Source organism: Pseudorca crassidens, chromosome 11 (genome assembly GCF_039906515.1).
Source record: "Pseudorca crassidens isolate mPseCra1 chromosome 11, mPseCra1.hap1, whole genome shotgun sequence".
Taxonomy (NCBI): Eukaryota; Metazoa; Chordata; class Mammalia; order Artiodactyla; family Delphinidae; genus Pseudorca; species Pseudorca crassidens.
In genome coordinates this window covers 1,089,960-1,115,339 of record NC_090306.1, presented here as the reverse complement: position 1 = coordinate 1,115,339, position 25,380 = coordinate 1,089,960, and the positions used below count along the sequence as shown (strand labels likewise).

Genomic DNA, 25,380 nt, shown 5'->3' with positions numbered 1-25,380 from the left:
TCATGGCCTAATCACCTCCCAGAGGCCCCCAGTACCATTCCATTGGGCGTCTGGGAAATCTGCAGGGGGCAGGCCCCACGGTGTGCGGGCCGGGTCCGCCCCGGGGAGGGTGGCCCTGCTGGTCCTGAAAGGCCCCGGGGAGAGTGGCCCTGCTGGTCCTGAAAGGCCCCGGGGAGAGAGGCCCTGCTGGTCCTGAAAGGCCCCGGGGAGAGTGGCCCTGCTGGTCCTGAAAGGCCCCGGGGAGAGAGGCCCTGCTGGTCCTGAAAGGCCCCGGGGAGAGTGGCCCTGCTGGTCCTGAAAGAGCATTTAGGGATCGTTTGCTTGAGGAGCAAGTAGGTAACGTGTAGCAGAAACTGGGACTCGGTGGCCGGTTAGCGGCCAAGGTTCAGCGCAGCTCAAACTACCACTAGAAATGTGAACGTCTCCTTCTATTTCCTTCCGACATGGAAAGTCCAACTCTAAAAACACCGAGAGCCAGCAAGAATATTTCCTTTTCGGAACTTGCATGAAACTTAGACATTCTTTCAGGCTGGTGGGCTTCAATCACTGGAGAACCAAAACTCCCTTTTGGCAATAAATACTTAGTACTACTTCCTTAATTTCCTTAAATAAAATTCAGAGAAAATCTAAATCTTTATGTATAGGAAACTCACACCTATACACATAATGTAAATATATATATATATGTCTATAATTCCTTAGTTATAATGGGAAACGTCTCTGTTTAGTTTCCCGCACCCCCTTTACCGGTGATCTGCCAGATGGGCGGGGGCGTTGAAGTCAGTCTGATCAAAAATAAACCCAGCACTCGTGGAAAGGCCCCCTGTGGGGAGGGCAGGGCAGCTGCTGCGTTTCATTATTTAACGTGGAGATGATTCACGCTGGGTGACACGGCCACGTGAGAGTCACTGGGAGGGGACGAGCCCCCTGCGCCTGTGAGCAGTGGTGTCCAGACCCGCCAGCCTGGACCTGTGGGAGGGGCAGGGGAGGGCTGCTAGCAGGGCCGAGACCCAGACGATGGTGGCAGGAACAGTCCCGGCAAGGCTGCATGAGCTGGGCCCGCCTCCCCTCCCCTGGAGGCTGGCAGTCACTCTGTCTGACACAGGAGGGGCCAGGCCTGGTGACGCATCTCTGGAGCTGAGGGCAGGTTCTCTAGAGTGGGCACAGGTGGAGGCTGCAGGGGTGCGGTGGGCCACGCCCCCTGGGGCTAAGGAGGGGCCGGCCCATTAGGTGGCTTGCGTCGGGAAGGGGGGAGGGCGAGGATGGGATGGTCAGGTCAGGTTTGGGGGACTCCGCCCGGGGCATAGTCTGCGGGATGGGCCGGGAGAAGATTCCAGGTGGGCAGATGACGCCTCGCCCCCACCAAGGCTGCCGTCCTCTGCATCCCCTTCCCGCCTCCAGGGGGCCCCCCGTGTTCCTTTGAAGTGGGGTGCCTGCGGACGTTGCCACGTGTCAGACGGCCTTGCCCGCTCTCGAGGCATATCCCCTTGGACCCTCGTCCTGGACGATCCTGCAGCGGGGTCCTGCCGTGGACCCAGGTGCCAACTGGGGCAGAGGAAACCTTCCCCAGGCCCCAAAGGAGCCCAGCCAACCCCCTGTGCCCTCACCCCGTGGGAGGCGGCAGGTCAGGTTGGGCTCACGCTCTGCCCACATCTGTGCACTTCCAGGCACCCAGAAGCACCCGTTACATCTTGGTGAGATAAATGACTGAGGGCCTTTGAAACCTTCCTGGGGAGAAAAAAGCTTAATTCCAAAGGAGAAACGAGAGCAATGTCCACTTCCAAGTGTGCACTCCTCTAACTACTGGAGTGCGGCCCCATCACCGCCACCCGCCCAGGGTCTCCTTGACCCCGGCCCCGTCTGCTGCTGCCCTTTGCCCCGCCCGCCCCCGTCCCGGGCTGTCTGCTGGGGGGCTCCAGGGCTTCTGAAGGGGCGCGTCACAGGGTGGGGGCTGCCAGGGGCCGGGGACAGCTGTGTACCAGCCATGCCGCCCCGCTAGATGCCAGTGATTTCCTCAATTACTGTTACGTCTGAATGACATCCTAACGTCATACGATTTCTATTGTCTCTGTGTGGCGACACTCAGCCGCCGGCTGCACCCACCACCTCCCATCTCCCCGTCCCACGACCCGGAACCAGGCACAGCCTCCCAGCTCACGCCAGCAGGGCCCTTACTCGGCTGGGCCCCCTTCCCTGGCCAAGCACACGCCGTCTGCCCACTCCATGCTAGGCCCCGCCTCCCCCAGGTGGCCCTTTCTGCTTCCAGCAGCTCCACGTCCAGCCTCCACCCAGGGCCGCCCCCCACCCGCCACGTCGATCTCTGGGGCCCCATGTGTCCCTGGAAGGGAACAGTCTTGGGGCAGAGACCCGGACAAAGTCCAGTCAGCTTCCCCACCAGGAAGAGCGTCCGGTCACCTCCTCTGTGTTCCTTGCCTTCTCTCTGCTGGACCCGTCAGAGGTAGATAAGGAAGCCGCGCGGGAGGGGATGGAGAGGAGAAGAAAGCCAGCAATGGCAGCACAGTCCCAGGTGTGTAGACGCCTGTGGACCCCTCTCACCACCGTTCTGTTTTAAAGCTTGTGTTGACTCTGCTCTGGGCGGGGAAGGGGCTGAGAGTCCCGAATTCAGGGCCAGGGCGTGTGCCTGGACCTCCCAGCAGCAGCCCTGCTCTCGGGACCAGAGACAGGATGTGGGCCCACCTGGCAGCCCACTCCTCTCCTCCCAGCCCTCCAGCCAGAGCAAAAGGGGCCTGGGTCTCCCTGGGAGGAATAGTGGTTTCTAGGAACCTGGCAGTTCACTATCTGTGTGGACCTGAGTTTGACAGAAGCTAGCCAGGACAGCTTACTTACGGTCACCAATCTCAAGTGATGCTGGATTTCATCCGAGAATCTCAGGACAGGCAGTCCTCAGTAGGATTCAAGATGAGACCCACTGAAGGGAGCTTGGGATTCTGGAACCTTCACGTTCCCCCTCCTCCTTCCACATTCCTGAGCCTTGCCTTCCCCACTGCTCAGTCCCACCCCCAAAGCTGACCCTGTGCGTCTGGCCTCCCTAGAAGGGGATGGACCAGCTCCAGCAACCGTGGCAGTCGCTGGAACTCACTGGGCTTCCTACAGGTGGAGGCCCTTCACTTGTGTCATTCCTACCATAACCCACAGGTCGCCGTGTCATAGGGGGAAACTGGGGCACAGAGAGGTGCGGTTATCTGCTCAAGGTCACCCAGCCAGTAAGTGCTAGATGGAGGACTCGAACCCGGACACCTGCCTCTGCGGGTCACACCCTTAACCACTACACCGCCTCTTCCAGCTCAGAACAGCTCCAGGGGTGGAGTGAGTCAGGGCACAGATAATCCAAGAGAGGAAAATCCGAAGTTCTCGTGCAGGTGAAGTGCATTGTGGGTGCTGGGCAGCAGCGTCCTTTCCTAGTCACGTTGTGCTGAGCCTAGGATCGATTTGGTCCACGTCTCTTCTGCCGTGGCAGCCAGTGAGCAGAGGGTCGGCGCCCTCCGGGGAAGGGATTGTTCCCAGCGGGGCGCTTGCCTTTCAGCCCAGGGGGACACGCACGAGACCTCCTGAGGCTGGGGACCCACTTACCCTGCAGGGTTAGAGGTGGCGAGAGAAAGTCTTCCCCAAAACGCCATCCGCCCCTGCGTGGGCAGCCCTGCCTGGCTCTGAGGATCTGGACGTTGAGAGGTTTGGTTCCCCACTTCAGGGAGAGCCCAGAGCCCCTTTCGCTATCCCTGACTTCTACCAGAGAAAGAACGAGTGACAGGTATGACCTGGAGGTCAGGCTGATTTCGAGAAAACAAGTCTATGATTGTTTTCCCATTCTGTTTCCTCCATCATACTCCCCAAACCCATGTCACCCATGGTTTCCAGCAGTCGAGGAGATGGGTGACAACAGGTGTGTGTGCGAGTGTGTGTGTGCATGTGTGTGACGGAGAGAGAGGACACAGCTCTTGCACTGACAACAGGGGGCGACCTTCCTCCCGGGCCCTGCCCACTTGGGGAATTGGCCAGGTGTGTCCCTCGGCAACCTGTCGAGCCCCCTGGAGGGTGTCAGCGTGCTTCTGGGATGGGTGTGGACGGCTGGGAGGAGGCGCTGACAGCTGGATCTGAAACTGTGTTCATGGTCCAGCTTGGAGGGTTGACGGGGCAGGAAGGGGGTGGACAGGGCAGGGGGAAGCTGCCTCTTAAAGGGACCCTGTCACCCCCCGCACCGTGGGCCGTGTGTAAACCTCCTCCGGGCGGGAACTGGTGGGGCTCTGCGGCCAGTGGAGGCCTTGGCCCCGGGCCCACAGGACAGAGGGGCCAACCAAATGCACCAGCAGCACAGCCGGTGGAGGGCAAGGGGGCGGGTGAGGCCAGGCGACCCAGCGGAAGCCGCCGGCTGCAGAGCACTGGGGCGGGCCTGCCCGTCCTGTGCACGAACACAGAAGAGCGCAAGAGTGGGGATGACAGGCGGTGCATGGGGTGGGTGAGGGTTGCAGGGTCCCTGGGGGCCAGGCTCCTTCCGGAGCTCGCCAGCTGTTAACCGCTCGTCTGCCTCGCCTCTGCCTGCCTTCTCCCTTTCTGTCTCTCGCCTCATCCACGCTGTGGACCGAGGCCAACTCCCCCATCTGTTCCAGGTCCCTGTGGTGAACGAGCAGATGCCAGCCCCTCCCCTCTCCTTGAGCGCCGAGACGCCCCCCGACCTCTCTCCTCCTCTCGCCCCCCAGGCCCGAATAACGATTTGCCACTGCGTTTTCTAGGCTGGATGCGGGGCGTCCTGGACTCTCCTCTGGTTCCTGCTTCCCTCCTTCCTCTTCCTGGACACCCCCTCCCCTTCCCTCCCGAAACAGCTCTACCCACAGAGATGGTTTTCCTCTCTAGAGATAGTCCCCCAGTGTTTCCCAAAACCTGATGTTAAAGCACACGCGTATTTGTCGTTGGCACGGGGTCTTCACTCTTTACCCTCAAAACCAGTGCTCTCCACGTGCCCTGTGATGCCACGGGAGGACCCTGGAGGGGGTCGGTTCGTTCCCGCTCACAGCACGTGACTCGAATGGGAGAGAGAAGCCTCTCGGTGCCCCCAAAGGCTCCGGGATATTCAGAAAAATACTCTGGGAAGCCAGAAAGGGTTTCAAGTGACGCTCACCTCACCCATGCCCTGGCCGGCCTCTGCTCCCCACCGGGTTGCCCAGAGTCTCCACAGTGGCATTTCTGCTTTTTTTTTGGCAGAAAGGCCTGGGAACCGAGAGGTCCCTTTCCCTGCGACCTGACCTCCACACTAAGAATAACAGCCCTGGGACAGCATGTCTTGTGATCCATCTGAGAGGGGGCATGGCTAGGAAGGGTGGGGGTGGAGTGGTCAGGGAGCTGGAGGGAGTCGGGAAGAAATGGGAGAGCACAGCCTCCTGGGACTCAGAAATAGAGAGCAAGAGTTGGCCGCCCCAGGAGGGCCAGGGAGAGGGACCGGGCAGACTCTAAGAGGCCAGCCCGATGCTTTCTTACCTCCTCACCAACCTCAGAAGTGCATCTCCTGGAAGCCCCACCTCGTGGCTCAGAGGCTGGGGCATCCCTTGAAGAACCAAAGGGGCAGATGTCCTTTCTTACGGAAAGACAGATGCCCTCGGTGCTGGGCCCTCCCCGCTCCACCCCTGGGGAGGACGGCTGTGGGGTTCCCGGGGCTCCTGAACATCTGTGTGTCACAGAGCATTGCTCCCTTTCCCCTGCACTCTGAGAGGCAGTGGTCCAGACCTAAGAACCCACCCTCTCTTTGCAGAGAGCCTGCCCACCCAGGACTCCAAGAACCCTCACAGGAAGGGGACAGCCCTTGGTTGACCAGTTGTCCATGAACTTTGAAAAAGTCTTTGAAAAACATTCCTCTGTTCCCTTCCCCAAATATGGTGTAAAACAAACAAAATCCATGTGTGCAGGACAAAGGAGTGGAGTCAGCATCCTGATCGCTCCCCCTAGACACGACAGCCCCCAGAGCCCCACCCAGCCTGCAGCAAAGGCTGTGAGAACCTCACTCTCGCGGGGGCCGCTTCAGCAGGATCCTGAGTCAGAATGATGGAGCTGAGCGTGGCGGTGCTTCAGAGACACCCCTGCCCCGAGAGCCGATCTAGGGTCACCTCCCACGTCACCAAACCTTGGGACTGGCCTGGCCTCCGTCCCCTTTCAGGGAGGAAAGCCTCCGTCCAGAGGCACCGGGCCCGTCCAGGGCTGCCACGAGGGTGACCTTGTAGATGCTGCTCTGAGGCCATGGTCCCCTCACTGTCACGAGCGTCACACGGCTCACCCCTGAGCCCAGAGGGCCTGGCTGTGCCTGGACCACACCAATGGCCGCCTGCTAATTCCCAGACCACCCCGCGAGGGCCCCCGCCCCGTTCCCTCCCTCCCTCCCTCCCTGCAGGCAGGCCTCCTAGGAGGCGCTGGAGGCCTGGGAGGGGCTGGGGAAGTAGGGCGGGTGGCGAGGGGGCTGGGTCTGGAGGGGGAGGACCCCGCCCTGCTCGGACTCGGCAGCGACGGTGCGGCCCACGGCGGTGCTCTGCTCTTGTCTGTCTGACCTTCCTTTTCACTCCCGTCCTGCCGCCCCGTGTAGGGCCACTTTAGTGACCCCTGGAATGTCTTTGACTGCCTCATCGTAATTGGCAGCGTAATTGACGTCATTCTCAGTGAGACGAATGTGAGTATGATTCTGCCCAGGACGCCTCCGTGTCCCTCCCTCTTCACCTCCTCCGGTTCATTGTTTGGTTTTCCTGTTTTACCCCCGCCAGTCATGCTTTCTCTTGCACCTGCCGCCGTCCTGGGGGACGTGAGCCCCCGCACTGTCCCCACTCTGCCGGACCGGACAAGGGGCGGCCGGGGCGTCTCCTCCTCCAGGACCCCCGCCCGGCCCCCCCGCCCCGACTAACCCTGCTTTTGTCAGGCTCGGCGAGCACCGGTGCCAGGTGTGCACCTCCAGAACTGTGGAGTGGTAAGAGGGTCCAGTATGCCCACATAACCTCTTTCTTTTCTCATTTTTTTCCTCTTCTCTCCTTTCTTTCATGCTTTTTTTTTTCATTTTCCTCTTCCTTTTGTTTTGTTTTTCTTTGTTGTTGGTTTTTCCTCCTGTCTCCCTCCCTTGGCCCCTCTGCCCCATGCAGCACTATTTCTGTGATGCATGGAACACGTTTGACGCCTTGATTGTTGTTGGTAGCATTGTTGACATAGCCATCACCGAGGTAAACGTAAGTACCGGCGTCCCGCCCCGCGACGCCGCGCCCGCCCCACGCTCACCCCGTTGCTCTCTCCTTGCCGCTTCCTCCCAGCTCCTTATTCCCACTAAGTTATTCTGGTTGGTTTGTTTAAATTGGTTGAAAGGATTTTCTTTCTCGTTGCTTTACTTCAAAATGTTTTTATTCTTTTTTCTTTAACGTTTGGAACGAGCTAGGCCCCCTTTCCTTCTGAGTTTTGATCACTGCCTCCTTTCCTTCCCCCTTGGCAATTGGCCTAGCATGACACACACTGTCTAGGAGGATGCAGCCCTGGGATCCCAGAGTGAGACGGTGGAAGGGTGTTTACAACCGCTGGGCAGCTGCCAGCGCAGCCCCTTCCCACTCCCAGCATCCGGGAAATGAGCTCTCCCGAGGACCACGGGTGACGGCTCGCACTTGGCCGGCACTGTCAGCCCATCGTATTCACGCTAAAACAGCCCCTCCACTGAGAGGTGGGGGAGAACAGCCCACACCCCTCTTTTCTGGAGAGGGCTCCTCCGCCCCCCCGCCCTGCAACTTGCTGTGGGAGCACCTGGCCCCAGGTGAACCTGCCCCAGAGGACCAGCCTTGCCCCTGCCTGGTTCTCCCCTCACCACCACCACCCCGGCTCCAAGACCTCCTGCACCTGCCCCTGGGAGCTGCCCCTCCTAGACAGTCCCTCTAGCCCCTGCACACGTCCCTCTGCTCCCCAGCATGTTCAGTCTTCTCTCGTTATCCATAGGCAAGCCCTCTTGCGGTTGGTTTTTAACATGTGTGGTTTAGTGTTTTGTCAGGATTTTTCCTTGATTAAGAGACTTGGTAATGTTTGCACAGATGTTGGTGCACTGAACCATTGAATAGCAGCGCGGAGCAGATGCTCTAGAGCTCTGATCTAAGGTGTCAGAAGCACCCCACGACGGCCACCGTCCCCCGCCCTTGTCCTTACCTGCTCCCTCCACCCCGTAGTCGGCTGCCAGTCGGTTGAACTGATGTTATTATATGTCCTGCTTCCGCTGATCAGAAGTCCTGTCTGCCCCCTTCGAGCGGGTGGACGTTGGGAGGAGGCTGTTCTGCTCTCCCTGTGTCCCCCCGTCAACCTGGCCCCCTCCCTGCTCACCCCGTAGCATAGATTCGATTGCCCCTGTCTCGGGGATCCCCCAGGGTCGTCTTTGTCTTGCGGGGTGTCTGTGTGTGTGTGTGTGTGTGTGTGTGTGTGAGTGTGTACGTACGTGTGTACGTGTGTGTACGTACGTGTGTACACTCCCTTGACCTCTGCCATTGAATCATTGGAACACAAGGAAACCAAGCTCCCCACTCAGACCCCATGCCTCCCCTCCCTTGGCACTGCCCCCCCAAGTGGCTGGATGGACCCCAAGTTGTATCCCAGGAGCTGTCACGTCCCTACCTACAAGTATCCACCGGCCAGGGCCTGTGCTCGGCCCGAGGGGCCCTCGGGGGAGACCAGGGAAGGGCAGGATCTGCCTGCGTCTGGAGGGTGGGTCCCTGTGGGGAACCATGCCAGGGGACTTGGGGCCGATGGCAGGGACGCACAGGAGGGTGACAGCAGGCAGCTCCCTGGGTGCAGAGGACCCACCTCAGTCCCAGGGTCCTCTGGGGTGCTCACTGTTGGCCAGGCCCACGCCATCGCTCAGCCGGCCGTTTTCTTTCAAATCACTGCTATTTTTAAAGAAAAACCAAGACAAAGGAAAAAAATTCTAGAGTATAAAATTTCTACCCCAGAAAGTGACTGTTGGAATTGGGGGTGGTGCAGGACCCCAGGAACGGCACGTGGAGTCACATACAGACCGTCCACTTGTACAACAGTTTCCATTTACAATTCGCCTCGGCGCCCAGCTTGTGTGCCGTGAGCCTGAGCTTGACAGACGCGAATGAGCACCCCCATTGGCCGATGCACAGTGAGGATGGAGCGTGCCCGTGCCTTTGCTGCCCCTCGGCTGGAGCCAGGCCTCCCGGGGCGGGGGACCAGCATTCTCGTCTGTTCCGTCCATGATGCCTTTTGATGAACACGTGCATCTCAGCCTCTTCTCGCGGACTCCTGCCGGCCGGGATTGGTTCAGCCCTTACACTCCATAGTCTGTATCTTTAAAGAACCACGGGAGGTTTTTTATTTTCTAAACGAGAAGTTATCAGCCCAGCCCCGCTTCCAGTTGGGAAGCCCCTCCAATTCCTCCCAGTATCCTTCGCTCACATGGAGATGCTCTTCACTCTCCAGATTGAGGAGTTTGTGAAAAGTCACACGAAGGGTTGTCTGGAGATAGAAACGGGGACGGCGCGTGTGATGCAGAGCAGAGGAGGTGTCCAGAGACCCCGACTGCTTCCCACCCGCTCCCACACATCCAGAAAGGACACCTGCGTCATCGTCCCAGGCAGGGGCTGGAGGAGAAGGCTGGACCAGGGTCAGATCGAGTGCCTGAGTCCTGCTTCTCCCTCCCGCCCAGCCCCCACCGATCCGAGGACCATGAGGATTTACGGGGCTGGGTTTTGAAGCTCAACTAAGAGCATCCACTTAAAAACCGGCCGTAAACTGTACGGCACTGTTGGGGCTTCCCTGGTGCCGCAGTGGTTGAGAATCCGCCTGCCGATGCAGGGGACACGGGTTCGAGCCCTGGTCCAGGAAGATCCCACGTGCCGCAGAGCAACTAAACCCGTGCGCCACAACTACTGAGCCCGCGTGCCACAACTACTGAGCCCGTGTGCCACAACTACTGAAGCCTGTGCACCTAGAGCCCATGCTCCTCAACAAGGGAAGCCACTGCAATGAGAAGCCCACGCACAGCAACAAAGAGTAGCCCCCGCTCTCCGCAATTAGAGAAAGCCTGTGTGCAGCAAGAAGACCCAATGCAGCCCAAAAAATAAATAAATAAAAATTAAAAAACTGTACAGCGCTGTTAAAGGGGAGAGACCATGGCACCCAAGCAAAGGACGATCTTTCCAACCCCCCTGCTGACACACCAGCCAAGCACAGATGTCACAGCCCTCGTTCCCGGATACACTCGAACTCTTGGTCAATGGGTCCAGCCGGATCAAAGCAAGCTCACTGACCACTGCCCACGACTCAAGCCAAGATGGGCCTGTCCCACAAGCACGGACATGGCCCTGCACCCCGACGGTAGCCAGGATTGTGGGACAAGTTATAGGGTCAACAACGCTTCTTCTCAGAGGCAGGACCCTCCACCGTATGGTTCTGCCTTCCAGCCATAGGCAGGTTATGGGTCTGGATGCTCACTGGGCCAAGAGCTCAGCTCCAGGCCTCCCCGAATTTTCTAGTCTTACTGTTGTCACAAGACCTCCTTTTGCAGACAAACGTTCCGTTCCAGTGTCAGGGATCCCTGAGGCTCTCCACCTGTAACCCGTCATCTTTGACAATTAGCCTACAGAGACCAGCTCTCGTTGCCCTCCCCACCTGCTGTGTGCATCCCAGCCGCCCTCCAAACATTCCCCACGTCCAGAGTCATCTCTCCTCAAACAGCTCCGTCCTCCTGCCTCTGCTAGGCTCTGGCGCCCTGCCTTGGGAAGTGGATTCCCCAGCGACCCCAGGAACAATTGTCCCTTCCTGGAGCCTCCCCTTCTGGTGCCGGGCACCTGGGATCCATTACGGACCAAACAAAAGCCCGCCCTTGGGAGCTGGTGTCCTAAGGCTGGAAGATGTTCGGACACAGAAAATAAGGAAATGGTGCAGTATGTGGAGAGCCGAGAAGCGCCAGGGGAGGGGTCGGAGGAGCAGGGAGCCGTGGAGGCCGGTGCCGTTCTCTGCAAGACGAGCTGTACTGAGGAGGGGAATTTGAAGAAAGCGAAGACCTGAGGGAAGCGAGGCGATGCCCTTGCGGATCCCGGGAGAGGAGCTTTCGGGCAGGACGCGCAGGGTGCGGTGGTCAGGGAGGAGAGCAGCTTTGGGCCTTCGCCTGAGCGGGAGGCGGAGACTCGGGCACCTTTGAGAAGAGGTGTCCGTGGTCCGGGGACCCCCTGCGGGAGTCAAGGGCAAAGCCCTCCACCATTTGGAAGGTGGACGCAGCCATCCAGGTGGGAGGGGACGGAGTTGCAGCAGACGTAGTGAAAACGGTCAGATTCTCAGTGTGCTCTGCGAGCAGGACCCACGGCCTCTCCTGACAGCCTGGATGTGGGCGCCAGAGGAGGAGGGCTCCCAGGGAGCCATGGGGTCCCGGCCAAGCCGGGGAGGATGGAGCCGGCGTCAGCAGGAAGGTGGGAGGCGAGGCCCGTTTGCACGAAGAGGAGGAGGCTCGGGGCGGGGGGGGGGGGGCTGTGTACTCGACTGCCCAGCAGTGATGTCAGGTGGACAACAGACGCCCGGTCTGCGGTCAGACATGGAATCAGCAGCACAGCGATGGTATTCCAGGCCGGGACAGGTGAACAGCTGAGGGAAGAGGAGAAATGGGGGGCTGAGCTGGGGCCGCCGTGCTCGGGGCCGCCTTGACCTCCGGCTCACTCTGGGAGATGCCCTTGGACCCTCCGAGGTGACCGAGGGAGACCCGGGGCTCCGCAGTCACGCTGGATCCTGCGTCCGTGGCCACAGCCCGGCCACCCCGTCCCCTCTGGACGCGCTGCCTTCTCCTCCGTCTGTGCAGTCAGCGTCATGTCCCCTAGGAAGCTCCCTGCTCCTCCTTTATCCCTTGAGTCTGAAATTCTGTTTTCCAGAAGGAAAACCTAGTGACGTAACCCTGTGATGTCAGTGGAAGCTCCTGGGGTGCCAGAAGTGGCCCCCGGCAGCCCCCAGTTACCCCTCCCCACCCCTGCACGACAGGGAGTGCTGGGACGCCCAGAGCCCTCATCACGGACACACGTGTCCCCAGTCGCGGACGAGGCGGCCACGGGACTGACAGCACGACCCGCCTTGGGGCTGGCCGTCCTTGAGTGCAGCGGCGGGGGCCTGAGGTGGGCCAGCGTGCCCCCCACCAGCTCTGCACTGGACGCCTTCTGACAGTGACGCCCTCGCCTCCCGGCAGGCCCACGTGTGGACCACCCGAGAGCCGTGGCGTCTAAGTCGTCACCTAGAAACTCTCCAGAGAGAAGGCCCCAGGGACCCTCAGGTGGGAACAGGACGCGGCCGAGGGCCTCCAGGCAGGTTCAGTGGACGGGGACTTGCGTGGACACAGACAGAGAACTAGTGCAGGGCTGCAGAGCAGCTGAGCAGGACGGCGGGGTGAAGTGACGCGGTCCTGGCTGGGGTCTCGTGAGGAGCTCGGCAGGGGTGGAGGGCAGCATGCTGCCCTCGGGGGGCGCCAGGCCAGGGCCACCACACGTCACATCCCTGGGAGGGGCCCAGCTTGCTCAGGGTTTGCCAAGGCCGTGCAGCTAACAGGTGGCGAGAGCGGGATTCGAGTCCGTTCCTGTGGGAGAACTGACTCCTGCACTTCCGCGGGCAGGCCGGCAGGGGCCCTGCACTCACGGGCCCCACGCAGGCGCTCCCAGCCGTGGGACCCCAGGCAGCGCAGCTCAGCCGAACTTCTCCAGGCCTGAGGACTCCAGGGGATGCTCGGACGCCTGGGCCCTGGGCCATGGGGCTTGGAGGACAAGAGCGCAGGACGTGTGGGGCAGCCCCTTCCCTGCACTCTGGACGGAGGAGAGAGCAGGCGGAGGGGAGAAGGGGTGGGGGCGAGGGGGCAGGTGGGACGGCTGGGACGTGCCTCCGCCTGGAGCATCTGGGACGCACGTCGGGGCCTCGGTTCAGTCAGCACTGGTGGTGTCAGGCCAAGCCAGGTGGAGCAGCTGTGACCCTTGCCACATTCCTGTGCCCCCGTCCCCCCCACCTGTTTCCCTCTGCTGGTCCCTCCCCCGCTGCTCCAGTCCCTCCCCTTCTCAGCACCGCCTCCACTGCCACGCCCCCAACAAATGAAGCCACCAAGGTGCCTTGTTCACCCGAGGGCAGCACTGACTCGGTACCGCCCGCCCCCAAAAGAAACTCTGCCTTTAAAGGGATGAAGGTAAGACTCGACCTAGAGGTGGTGTCTAGAGCGTGGATGTGAGTGAGGAGGGGCCCGGCCCCCCGTCGTCCTAAAGGGTAGTTTCTCCTCTGCTTGGGAAGGAAGTTGGCCCTGAGGGGTTGAGCAGAGCCCCGCTCGCCCAGCCGCACTCCAGCAGGGCGCGGGGAGCCATCTGCAGAGCCCGGGCTCTGCCTGCAGAGCGAGGCCCGCGTGCTGGACCGCAGGCTGCCCCAAAGCAGTGGCCTGGAGGAGGGTCCTGCAGGCCTGACCCGAAAGGCCCCTGGAACCCGTTTCTAATGGTTTTCTCCCGGCTGTCCGGTGTCGCAACAGCCGGGACCCAACGGGGCCCCTCATGCCCTCCGCCTTCTGACCGAGACCCCTCCACCTCCCGTCCTCTAATTTTCTTTCCTTTCCTCCCTCATTCTCACCTCTTCTGTCCTCATACAACCCTCTCCTCTCCCCTAAATTGGAGGACTGGACTGAAGCATGCTGTCAGGACACAGCCCTGGTTCAGCCAGACGGCCATCCATCCAGGCAGTGGGTGTCACTTGTCCCCAGCTGAGCCAGCTGCCGGGGTGTTGCCAGAGAGCGTCTAAAGCAGAGGGACCTCGAATATTCCCTGAGCTCGTGGGGGAAGTGAGGGAGCTCATTTCAGCAGGCCCCGAAACACTGACAGGTACCCCCAAAGCACTCACTGTCTAACGCTGCTTCCTGAGGGCCGGCTGCTCTCGCTGGTTTGTTTCCTTGAGTCTGTCTCTCTCTGTGTCCCTGTCTCTGTCTCTGTCTCTCTCTCTCTTTTTCTTCTCCATCCTTCAGGCTCACCGTGTCCGTCCACGTGTGTGTGTGTCTCTCTCTGTGTCCCTGTCTCTGTCTCTGTCTCTCTCCTCTGCCCCCACATATGGGATTTTGTGAGCGCTCCTGGCAAGCTGATTGTTCATTTATTTTTCATGAGTTCCGTTGTTGGTTATCTGTTTGAATGACTGTCCCTCCCAAGGAAGATAAGACAGCCCTGGCGATTTTGTAATCAGTCCCGTGTAGCGTGAGCTCTGGCAGGTAACAGCCCCTGAGGAGCCGTCGGGCTGCAGGTGAGCAGTGAGCAGCCCTGAGTCCTCAGCCACTCCGCAGCATGACTGGCAGCACAGGCCGGTCACCACAGCTCAGCCCCCACACCGCTGCTCTGCCCTCTCCTCCAGTCCCCTTGGGGCCAAGACCCCACAAGGGGTGCTCAGAAGGGCATTTTAACTGAGTGCCTAGGACCACAAAGGTTCTCCTTTCTGGCTAGAATCTCCTTCCCCTTCTGGGTGGAATTTTCCTTTGGAGAAACAGATGTAAGCCCATGGTGGGGGGGGGCTGCCTTTCCACCCTCCGCCCTCGCATCTTTGGGGTGACCTTCACTTGCGCCCCACCCTTTTCTGTCCTTGTCTCCACCTTCTTCACAACCCCCACCTTCCCCTTCCCAGCTCTTCTCTTCCTCAAACCCAATTCCATTCCTCCATTCGTGCCAGACCGAAAAGGAAACTGGGCATAAGAATTGCTTTTGACCATCGGTATTTCCTTCACTTGCCCTCAGATCTGTGGCACCGACCCTCCGCTGTGTCTCTAGTTGACACGTGCTTACTTAGACCTTGCGTCTCCCTCCCAAGAAGGCACCTCATCCAACCTTAGAGAGCTAGCAGTTTACAACAGATTTTACTTTGACCTTAAAATTCCTTCCCTGCAGCCACCCTGGCGGCTCTGACCGTCAGCACCTCCCAACCCCTCCACGTCCGCAGGGCCACACCTCAGCTCCCGGGATGTGCGTTTCTCCCGGTTGGAAGAGGGGCTAGAAGGATAATGAGAACCCCCACCCCTGAACGTATGCCGGCTGGCTCCTGGCCACGAAAGCAGCGTCAGATGTCCCTAGAAGCCCTTGACTCCCGCATCCCCAGCTCTCTCTGTGTGTACCAGCCTCATATGTACCCTCCCACCCGAGGCTAACTGGGGTCTCGCCAGCAAAGCCCAACCCCCCAGACACCCCCTACGACACCATGACATGCTCACAGCTGAACTACCGTCTTGTCTTGCAGATCAAATCGAGATGAGATTAGAGACAGTTGGAGTAGAGAAGCAGAGCTGGTGGCGGGGGATGGCAGGTGGAGGGGGGATGGCAGGCGGAAGGGGGATGGCAGGCGGAGGGGGGATGGCAGGCGGAGGGGGATGGCAGGCGGAAGGGGGATGGCAGGCGGAAGGGGGATGGCAGGCGGAAGGGGGATGGCAGGCGGAGGGGGGATGGCAGGCGGAGGGGGATGGCAGGTGGAGGGGGATGGCAGGCGGAGGGGGAATGGCAGGCGGAAGGGGGATGGCAGGCGGAGGGGGATGGCAGGCGGAAGGGGGATGGCAGGCGGAGGGGGGATGCCAGCTGGACCCAGGTCTTCAGGTGGTGTGGGATGGAATTGATACCAGATCCACTCCCTGAGTTCTGGACAAGGGTTTTTTGTTTTCTGTCTCTTCAAGCAGAGGCTTCTGTAGGCGGGCAGCCAGTAAAAGGTCCACACGTTCCCGTGCTGTTGCTTTTGACTCGGTTCAGAGAGATGTGGAATTTCAGTGACCGATACATAACCGCTGTCTCAGCGCAGCCACGGGGATTGGGCCCTTGTCCGAGGACCTGCTGGACTCAGCCTTCCCTGCAGGGAGGCAGGTCATCTGCCCCTTTCCAAGCCAGCCTGGCCAGGAGACGCAGCCGCGGCACACAGCTGCTCTTAAGTGCCCTCGAACCGCCGATCACGGAGAACATCCTGGAAGATAGTCAGGATATCGAAATCTACCGCCTGGCCCTACCTCCCCGCTAACCCTCACCTCCCAGCTATGCAAGAAGGGGGGCCGGGAAAGAGAAGAAGGGAGAGGAAGCCACCCCTTTTTTATGTGGTCAAGAGCGATTTCCAACAACCTCTCCGTTCTCCAGAGAGACAACGGGATGTAAACTGGGAAACGCCCCACCGATTCTGGCGTCCGTCCGTCCTGGAGAACCCTCTTTGCAGGCTCTGGTGCCCCTCAGTCCCCTCGGCTCCCACGGGTGGTCTAGAGAGAGCACCCCAGTGAAAAGGAACAGTGAGGACATTCCGGAAACAAAGGCTTCATCCACTGAGGTGGTGTTTCTCATCTGGTCCTGAACTTGGGTCGGAGAGGCAGTTTTCCAGAGCCACCCCAGGTCTTTGCCGGTTGAACCATACAAGGTGACCCACATACATGGACCCAGGTGAGGGCAGGGTCTGTCCCCGCTGCTGGCCCGGGGCCTCTCTGACAGTGTCCCACCTCTGCCCCACATGGGGAGGAATAATCTCATTTCATTCCTACCAACTGCAAGAGCAAATTCAGTTAATTGCCCTGATACCCTAACCCCTTGAAAATGACCAGATCATTAGAAAGCAAAGATCAGAATGGGCGGCTGAGAAACGGGCTGCGTGCTCCCCGCTCGTGGACACGAGCTGGCGGCAGGCAGGGTGCAGGGCAGGGGGTCACCGGGAGCGAGTCTGGGGAAGCATCCGAGGGGGGCAGCTCAAGCCCTCGGGGCTCCCCATTAATCCTGCACTTAGCTCAGAAGGTAGAAGTGACGCTCGGAGGTCCCTCAGGACGTTCTGGGGGATCACAGCGATCGGCAGACACACTCGCCCATCTCCTGGCCGCCCGGGCATCTGGGGGTGACCTTGGGCAGCAGTGCGTCAGCCAGTGGTTCTCTGTGGGCAGGGCTGTGCGACGGGCCCCCTCCTGCACTCTCCTGCAGGAATCACTCCTGGTTGCCTTCCGGCTTTGTTACGACGCATAGTTACTTTCCAGCCTGTGGACCTTGTAAGCACAGCTCCTCACATGAGGACAGGCGCACACGAGCGGCTGACAGGTGACCCTGCCCCGCAAGTCAGAAGCAGCCTCTGAAGAGGAAGACTCAAGGCCCAAGGAAAAAACGAGCCCGTGAGTCTCCACATGCTCCCCAAGTGAGGCTCGTTGGACGCTGGGTTCCCGGAGGCCCGTCCTTCCTCTCTCCACGGCCATAGGGATGGATCCTGAGGGTTACTGGGGACTTCCCTGGCGGCCCAGTGGTTAAGACTCGGTGCTTTCACTGCCGAGGGCCCGGGTTCGATCCCTGGTCTGGGAACTAAGATCCCACAAGCTGCACAGCACAGCCAAAAACAAAAGCGTTGCTGAATTCATACGTAGTGTTAAAATCGTATGATGCCCCAGGCGATTAGAACAGACCCAAAGGCAAACCTTGGAGTAAAATGGGACTTACGGAAATGAGTCTGAAACGGGAGCATAAAAGGCTAAAAACAAGAAAACGACAGGTAAGACATTTAAAAAGCCCAAATGAAGGATTCTGAAGGTTTAAGCAGTAAAATAAGCAGTTTTGATTTTTTCACGGTTGGCGGTGAATTCGGTCGGGCCAGGTGACCCAGGCAGGTCCTCTAAAGCACCCGCATTCTGGTCCCGTTCGGGAAGGGGTTGACCCAGAAGACCTTCAGTCGTCTGCCCAGGGCTCTTGGAAGTAATGGGCAGCTTTGGTGGTTCTCAGGGAGCATCCAAGGCTAGAGCCTGCTGGGCGCTCGGCCTAGAGCCCAGCACTGCCTGTGGACTCACCTCTGTGCGGCCCTCACACCCCTCCCCCACTGAAGCCCGGGAGGCATGGGGCTCCTCACAGGTTAACACCGGGGCGCAAGCCCCTGACCAGCCTGGAACTTCCTCCATGCGTGCGTGTGCGTGCGTGTGCGTGTCTGTCTCCGTGTTCTCTCAGCCTGCTGGCCAGATCCTAGACACCCCACCCCGTCCAGGCACGTGGGTGGACCTGGCAGCTGCAGCCCGTCGTGAAGCAGAGACAGATCTAGACTGTTCATAAACAACCAGAGAGGCGTCCTGTCCCTTCTCCTCCTTTCCCTCACCCCGTGTCTCCCCCAGTCCCCGAAAAGGACACGTCCCAACTTGCAATGGGAACGAAAGGAGTTTGCTGAGAAGCCTGTTACCAGAGAAGTACTTTTCGGTCTGCGAGCAAGTGTCTGCTCGTGCACATTTCCGTCCTTGAAAAACCCCGTTACATGTTCTCCTTGTTTATCCCTTGAAAACAGAAACACAGGAGCAACTCTCTGAAAGTGGAGGGTGAGAGTGAAGTCGTGGCCTTCTAGAAGCAGTTGGCAGCCCAGGCGGCGGGGACCAGTCCCGGCTGTGCTCTGTGTGCGGGGCTGCAGGGCAGGGCGCCTTCCCGGATGCAGCTCAGGGCTGCTGTGGGATGCGCCCCTGAGGCCGGGCCCCTCGGCCCCTGCCCCCTAATGGGCCCAGAGTCAGACCCCTGAGAACAGCTCCTCGGGGTGTTAACAATAATGTCCTAAATTGTGTGCAGGGCTTTCAAATTTAATAAACAGATCCACGCTCGTTTATCTCAGGCCGGTGTCCAGGGTCCACACCCGGAGATCAGGAGCCAGCAGGCCCTTCTCCCTGAGCCTCAGCTTGAGGGGGTAACTGAACCTCAGTCTTCCCCTGGACCTGGGGGGCCGCTGCCCCTGGGCCCCTTTGCTCAAATACACGTGGGCAAAGCGCAGCCTTGGGCACAGGCACGGTCTCTCGCCTTCAGCGGGCAGTGCTGGGTAAGCGAGTGCAGGGTCAGCCCCTGGAGGCTACCTTAGGGCACACGGCTGATTCAGAACAAACAAAACCTCCATCCGCAAACTCCGCAACACTCCGTGATAACAGGTGTGAATTAGTAGTTAATCTGTAGCCAGAGATGGTTCCGGGCAGGAGAACACCCAGAGTCCTCGCTGGGTGGGAGCCCACTCTGGCGGCGCCCGGACGCTGCCAGGCCTGTGCCGTGTACCCTCCCCTTGGCGCTGTCGCCCTCTCCTGCCACTGCGTTGCTCCTGTGTTACCAAGACCTAGAACGCCGGCGTCTTTTTCGGAGACTCATTACAGCTCATCTCTGTCTGCCTTTCTTTAAAGCCAGCTGAACATACCCAATGCTCTCCCTTTATGGTAAGACCGAACCTCCAAACCACGCTGTCAGCTTCTGTGACCCCCCTAACGTACCCACCTCCCCCACCCGACCCCCCGCATCTCGGAAGCCAGCCCCCGATGCATGCTGCCCGTGTCTGCCGTGCGCCTTGCCTGCCTGGTCTGTAGCTGCCGAGTGCCGCGTGCGACATCTCCATCCTAGAGCTTTCCTGTGGGTGGCGGTTCACCATGACCTTGACTGTCTAATGAGCCACGGGGAGAGAATCGGACCCGAGGGCCATTTCCTGTTAAACGTCCTGAGGACTCCGCTGGCTGACGGCCCCACCCTGAATCTGTCGTGGGGTTTGCGTGGGGCGCCCACGAGCGCCACGGCGAGGCCTCTGGGAAAGAGGAAGGAGAGGTGACACAGCCAGAGACGGGGAGGTCCTCCTAGTCACCAGGCCGTCCTCCAGCTCTGAGTCAAGGCCCCAGTAAGCGGTGAAGCTGGGTTCATTACCCAGAGAGTGGTTGGATTTCCTATCACCCCAACAGTGTTACCTGTGAGGGGCATGAAAACTAGGCCACGCCCGCTTCACTGCAGCAGACCGTCTGGTGGGAGCCGCTTCTGCTCTAGGAATCTTTGGCTAAAGTGATAGAGAGGCCGACCGGTGTGACCTTGAAGTCTCCTTGGAACAGCTGTCTCCAAGAGGCTGCTGTCACAGACTTCAAACGTGGGCCAAGCGTGGGTTTTTAGGAGGGCCGGTGAATGGGTTGATTCCCCGAACCCCAGAGGTCAGCAGACAGAGGCAAGATCGGTGGGGATGTTTCCTGATGAAGCCCACGACCATAGCCGGAAGGGCTGAGCCTGGACGTGCTGCCCGTGTGTCACCGGTCAGTGGAGCGTAAGGTACCTGCGGCGTCTGAACCCAGGACGAGCTCAGACTGGAGGCTTACGTCTTGCTTTTTAACGAGTCAGATGCAGATGCCTCTGCGGCGCCAACCTCCCAGACTCTCGGTGCCCAGCTGAGTTCCGTGTAAGCTGGCGCTCTCTTCTGGCTCCCTTCCGGAGCACAGTGGGGCTGACGGCCGAGTTCCAAGGCCCTGAGCCTCCTCTGCCCTTCCTCTGGGGAAGCACCACCTCCTTTGAAGGAGAGAAAGTAGAATTTCACGTAGGTGCACGGGTGACAGAAATGCAGAGATGAAGGGCATCAAAGACTTCAAAATATAGACAGGTAGGGCCCGGGGGCCAGACGGCCTGCTGCCGGGGCCACCCCAGCCCCTGCGGCCCCCAGCCACCAGCCCGCCCCAAGGGACCAGCTCTGGCTCAGAAGAAGGATAGACGCAGCCCGCCCCAGGAGGAGCAGGGTGTGCTGGCGCGTGTAAAACCCGGCCCCCTCAGGGGGCTCCTGCTCTGATCGGGGTGAGGGGAGCGGCCCCTGGAGCCCCGGTCACAGGGTCAGAACCAGGAGCCGCGAGGGCTCGGGCGCTGGTGGGATTTTCGTAGGCGTGGCCAGGCCAGATCTGGCCTGGAGACGGTCAGAAATGAAGCCAGAGGAGCGGGAGTTGAGAATCGGGGCCCACGTGGGGCCCAGCAACTACCCGGCCGGAGGCGCCTCCAAGCAGGGGGCCTGAAGCAGGAGCCGTAACAGGAAGCCCGAAGGTCCGTTCTCTCCCGGTGCCCGCGGGGCTGGGGGCTGCACTGGCTCTGGGGGACCGGCCAGCTCCCGGGCGCCACCCAGCTCTCTGGCCGGTGTGGGCAGGAGGGGGGTCGGGGGTCATTTTGTGCTGACTGTTCCCAGGCCTGGAGGAGGGGGTGACGGGGCTGCGTGTCCGGCCCCCGACCCCCGGCCAGGCACGCGCCGGCCCCAGGCTCCCCCAGGCCCAGCAGCCCCGGGCCCGCTCCAGGACACCCCTGGGGAGCCCACCCGCCCCGAGCAGGACCCCTCGGTCCTCTCACGGCAGGGAGACCCGTCCAGGGCTCACGCTCCACTGCCTGGGCCTCCACCCCTCCCAGGCCTGCGCAGCCGGCGGGCCCAGGGCAGAAGGGAGCGGAGGGGCAGCAGGGGCTGTGGCCCGGGCCCATCCACAGCCGTGGGGGGAGGTGGCACACCGAGTGCTGAGGCTGGGCAGCCCCCGCCCCCCAGGACCTCCAGAGCGCTGGTGCCGCTCGGGACGCCGGACCCTCAGCTGAGCCAAGCAGGAGGGCAGCAGGGGCACCAAGGCGGCTCTCGGCCTAGATTTCAGAGCAGATGGAATTTCTAGGGAATCACCTGCCGCCCCCGCCCCGGGGGGGGACTTAAGACCAGGGATGCTGGGGCAGAGGCTCGGGGCCTGGGCACGGCCGGGCGCCTCAGAGGCCTGGGGCTGGGCCTACCCGTGGGCGCCGGGAGAGTCGAGTGCAGCCGGCCCCCGCCGCCCGCCTGCGTGTTAACTGCTGTGTTAACGGCCCCAGAACGCGGAGGAGAACTCCCGCATCTCCATCACCTTCTTCCGCCTCTTCCGGGTCATGCGTCTGGTCAAGCTGCTGAGCCGTGGGGAGGGCATCCGGACGCTGCTGTGGACGTTCATCAAGTCCTTCCAGGTACCCCCCGGCCCCCTCCCAGTACCCACCTGGGACGATGCTCCCAGCTGAGGGGAGGCTGCGAGCGTGCTGTTTTCTTCTCTCTTTTGTGGATTTGCCCCGAGAATTGACTGCACAGAGGGGTTTTGGGGGTGGAAGAGGTTTGAAAGCCATGGGCAGAGGTGGTCCGATGACCCCTCCCAACTCGGGTGTTGTCAGCCCGGGGCTGGCACCCTCGTCCCGGCCGTGGTTCAGCAGGGTCTGCTGCCCGCACCTGCTTAGGGACTTAGCCGGACCCCCCGGGACCCTGGTGTGCCCCGTGTGGACCCAGGGCTGCCCACCGCGGGGCCAGTTCTCTGCCCCGAGCACTCGTTTCCTTCTGTGAAAGCAGAATGACGGTGGCCCCGGCCTCAGCCCTGGGTGCCTGTACCGGGCCCACGTGCTCACCCACCCCCGACATTTCCTGGGCGCCACTGAAGGTGGAGCCCGAGCGCCCACCAGGCCGGATGGCCCGTGGTCCCGCGGTGCCACCTGGTGGTGTGCAGGCTCCATCCACCCCGTGAGCCGCGAGGCCCCCTCCCGGGGAGGAGGCGGCGAGCACACCGAGAGAGTAAAGTGCAGAGGCCGGCCGCGGGCCAGGCCCTGCCCAAGCATCTTGCGAGCCTTAAATCAGCCAGGCCCCAAACCCCCCGAGGTCGTTGCTTTTCTCCCAATTTTTCAGATGAGGACCCTGAGGCTCAGGGAGGTTAAGCCCAGCCCAGCTCCCACAGCTACAGTGGCGCAAACGGGCGTGAGCCCAGGGTCTCGCTTTTGTCTAGTGCCCCTTCTCCTGCCTTTCCTACACCTGGCGGAGCAGCTTACGGCTGTGGGGGGGGGGGGGGGCTGCTGGGTGTCCCCCACGGCCCTCCGGCTGCACGAGGACAGGTGGGTGGCGGGAGGGTGTTTTGCTCTTTCTAGATTGTTGGTACCGAGGGAGCGTCATGCCAAGCCCCGAGCTCAGAGCCCACCTTCCTGGGCGGACCTCCCCAGATCTCAGGTGCTTGACACCCAGGTGAGGGGAGGGGTCGGCACCAGGCTCAGGCTCCTCCCATTTAGTGCCCAGAACGTCTGCGGGGCTCCTGGAAGTGCCCCCCAAGCCAGGCAGCAGCTGGCGACTGAGGAGGCGCCGCCCGGGGAGGGGCCCAGCCGCCGGCGCCCCGCCGACCTCACGGCGTCTGTGCCCCCGCCAGGCCCTGCCCTACGTCGCGCTCCTGATCGTGATGCTGTTCTTTATCTACGCCGTCATCGGGATGCAGGTGCGCCCGGCCCCCAGCCCGCATCCCCGACACCCGCCCCTCCTTCTGAGGCTGGAAGGGCCACCGGAATTGGACCCCTCCCCCCACCCCCGCGGTGTCCTGGGGGTGCGCAGCTCTCAGACCCTCTCTCCCCGTTGCCCCTGGCCCAGGTTCCACTCTCTCTAGAGAAAAACTCACCCAAGTTATGCGAAGGGCCTATTTGTTAATTATTCCTCAATAAAGTATGTTTTAAAGAGGAAAGAAAACTCGTCTCAAGAATCTGCAGCCAAAAGAAAAGGAAAAAGAAAGAGGAAGGCCAGCGAGCCTTGTCCCCGCACAGATGCGGGGTCGGGGTCTCAGCCTCCACCCCCTCTCAGCCCCGCTCCCGCTGGGCCCAGGGCCCGTCCCGAGGGCCGAGGGCACTTTTCTTCGATGCTTGTCCGGAGTGGGGTCCTGGGATCAGGGGCTGGACAGGGCAGCAGGTACCTGCCCCCGCGAGGCCTTCCAGGTCACAGAGGGGACTCTGTTCAGCTTATGGGCCAGCCCATCCAGGGTGAACTGTGACCCCTGAAGAGACCGTTGAACGATGGGTGGGAACCAGGACCCCTCTGTCCACAGCTCACAGACCCCGTCCTCTCCCCCTGCCAGGTGTTCGGGAAAATCGCCCTGAATGACACGACAGAGATCAACAGGAACAACAACTTCCAGACCTTCCCCCAGGCCGTGCTGCTGCTCTTCAGGTGAGCGTGCACACAGGTGCGGACAGGTGCACACGGGACGCCTGCCCGGCGCGGCCCTGGCCTGGGCGCACCACGAGAGCTGGGGCTGGGGGACCGGGAAGCCTTCCTCTCACTGTCGTCCATAACCACTGGACACGGCCCCTGCCGCTGACCCTGGAAGCCAGTAGGGGGTCAGAATCGAACTCCAAGAGCACCCTGGTTGGAAGCTGAGCCAGGCCTGCAGCACACTCGCTATGTGACCTTGAGTGACCTTGAGCGAGACAGCGGATGCCTCCGAGCCTCAGTTTCCTCCTCAGACAAGCCCAGCTGCCGGAGTGGGTGCCACTGTCCGTTTCAGTGGTTCCGTCCACAGCACTTAGTTCCCCCCTCGGATGAGCCGGCGCCAGCCTTCACCCTCTGGGGAGGCCACGGCCACAGGTACAGCTGGGGACGGGGTGTGTCCCGCCCGACCCCGAGGGAAGGAGTCCGTGCGGCAGCCCCGTGTCCTTCCTCCTCTGGATCCCAGTGACCCCCTGGGCTGCCCCTCCCCTGGCTCTTCTCACCATCCAGCTCGTCACAGCCTGGGCTCTGGGACCCCCACCTGGTCCAGGGCTGGCGGTGATGAGAACTGTTTACTCAGTCCCTGCTGATGCCTAGATTCCATTCCAGCACGTGTACTCTCCGTGCTAAGGTGCTGGGAGAGGCACTGAGCCCTTACCGGCCCCTGGGGTTCTTTCCGAAGATCCAGGGACCCTCCCCATCAGATAACCCCACCTTCACTGTGCTCTGTGGAATCCTTTCCCCACACCCGAGCCCACAAACCGTTATTGCTCAAAATGTGCTCAGTCAGAATGGCCGTCCCCTCAAGCGCCAGTCCGACGCCACCCTCCCTCAGGTGGCAGTCGTGAGAACATGGGGCCATCATAAACCACAGCCTCACAGCAGCGTTGGCTCCTGAGCCGCACTTGAATATGGGATTTGGGCACACGCGAGCCAGGGCACATGGGTCTCCCCTCGCCTTTCCTAAAGTCCTTGACGACAGGAGATAGTTTGTGAAAGAATAAGGAAGGATAAAAGCCAAGAAAGAGTGCCATTTTGAGCCAGCAGTGCTGAGGAAGTCTTCAGCGGAGGCAAGCAGGTGGGATTCAATGGACAAAGGACCAGGTTCGGAGGAAAACACATCCCAAAGCAGGTGAGCCTGTGAAGGGGCAAGAGCGGCCAGGGCCTCCCCAAGCTCAGGGTCCACAGGGGCCAGGCACCAGGACAGCCGGTGGCCCGCGTTTGGAGAGCGTTTGCTGATGCCCACAAGCTGAAAACAGAGCCCTGCCACCACAGCCTGGGCTTTGGGGTCTAAGAAGTAGAGCAGGGCCCCAAGGGAACCCACCCTTTAAGAGAAGCTACCTGTCCACTCCACCTGGCAGCACATCTTGTCTTGTCTTCCGTGGTCCCCAGAGATGCTCCTGCAACGAGAACTTGATCCACAGAGTTGTGTACTGGACTCTCGAGCACAAAGAGCAGTAACAGTCACCCCAAAGTACTGGGGGAAAACCAATGTCAAAAAAGAAGTCACCACGCTCACCTAACAGATGAATGAACACATCAGGAGGAAAAGAATAGGGAGGTGAAAAATATCTGAAAATAAGCATCATTTGTGTCTTTAGAGAGATTACAGAGCCTGGCACACCTGTCAAATTAGAAAGGAGT

The 25,380-nt window shown here is 60.7% G+C and overlaps 1 protein-coding gene across 21 annotated transcripts in view; it reads left to right on the top strand.

The window, feature by feature from the left end:
- The window catches only part of CACNA1C (calcium voltage-gated channel subunit alpha1 C), a 469,600-nt gene that overhangs the window by 412,788 nt on the left and 31,432 nt on the right, over positions 1-25,380 (top strand). For 6 of the 21 annotated variants that reach the window (XM_067755986.1, XM_067755977.1, XM_067755974.1 and 3 more), the window contains 6 exons: positions 6,584-6,667; positions 7,128-7,211; positions 19,133-19,165; positions 21,576-21,704; positions 22,913-22,978; positions 23,606-23,697. In XM_067755986.1, coding sequence (XP_067612087.1) covers positions 6,584-6,667; positions 7,128-7,211; positions 19,133-19,165; positions 21,576-21,704; positions 22,913-22,978; positions 23,606-23,697 — 488 coding nt within the window. The remainder of the gene's footprint in view (positions 1-6,583; positions 6,668-7,127; positions 7,212-19,132; positions 19,166-21,575; positions 21,705-22,912; positions 22,979-23,605; positions 23,698-25,380) is intronic. The other 15 variants (XM_067755993.1, XM_067755984.1, XM_067755981.1 and 12 more) reach the window with 8 other exon arrangements.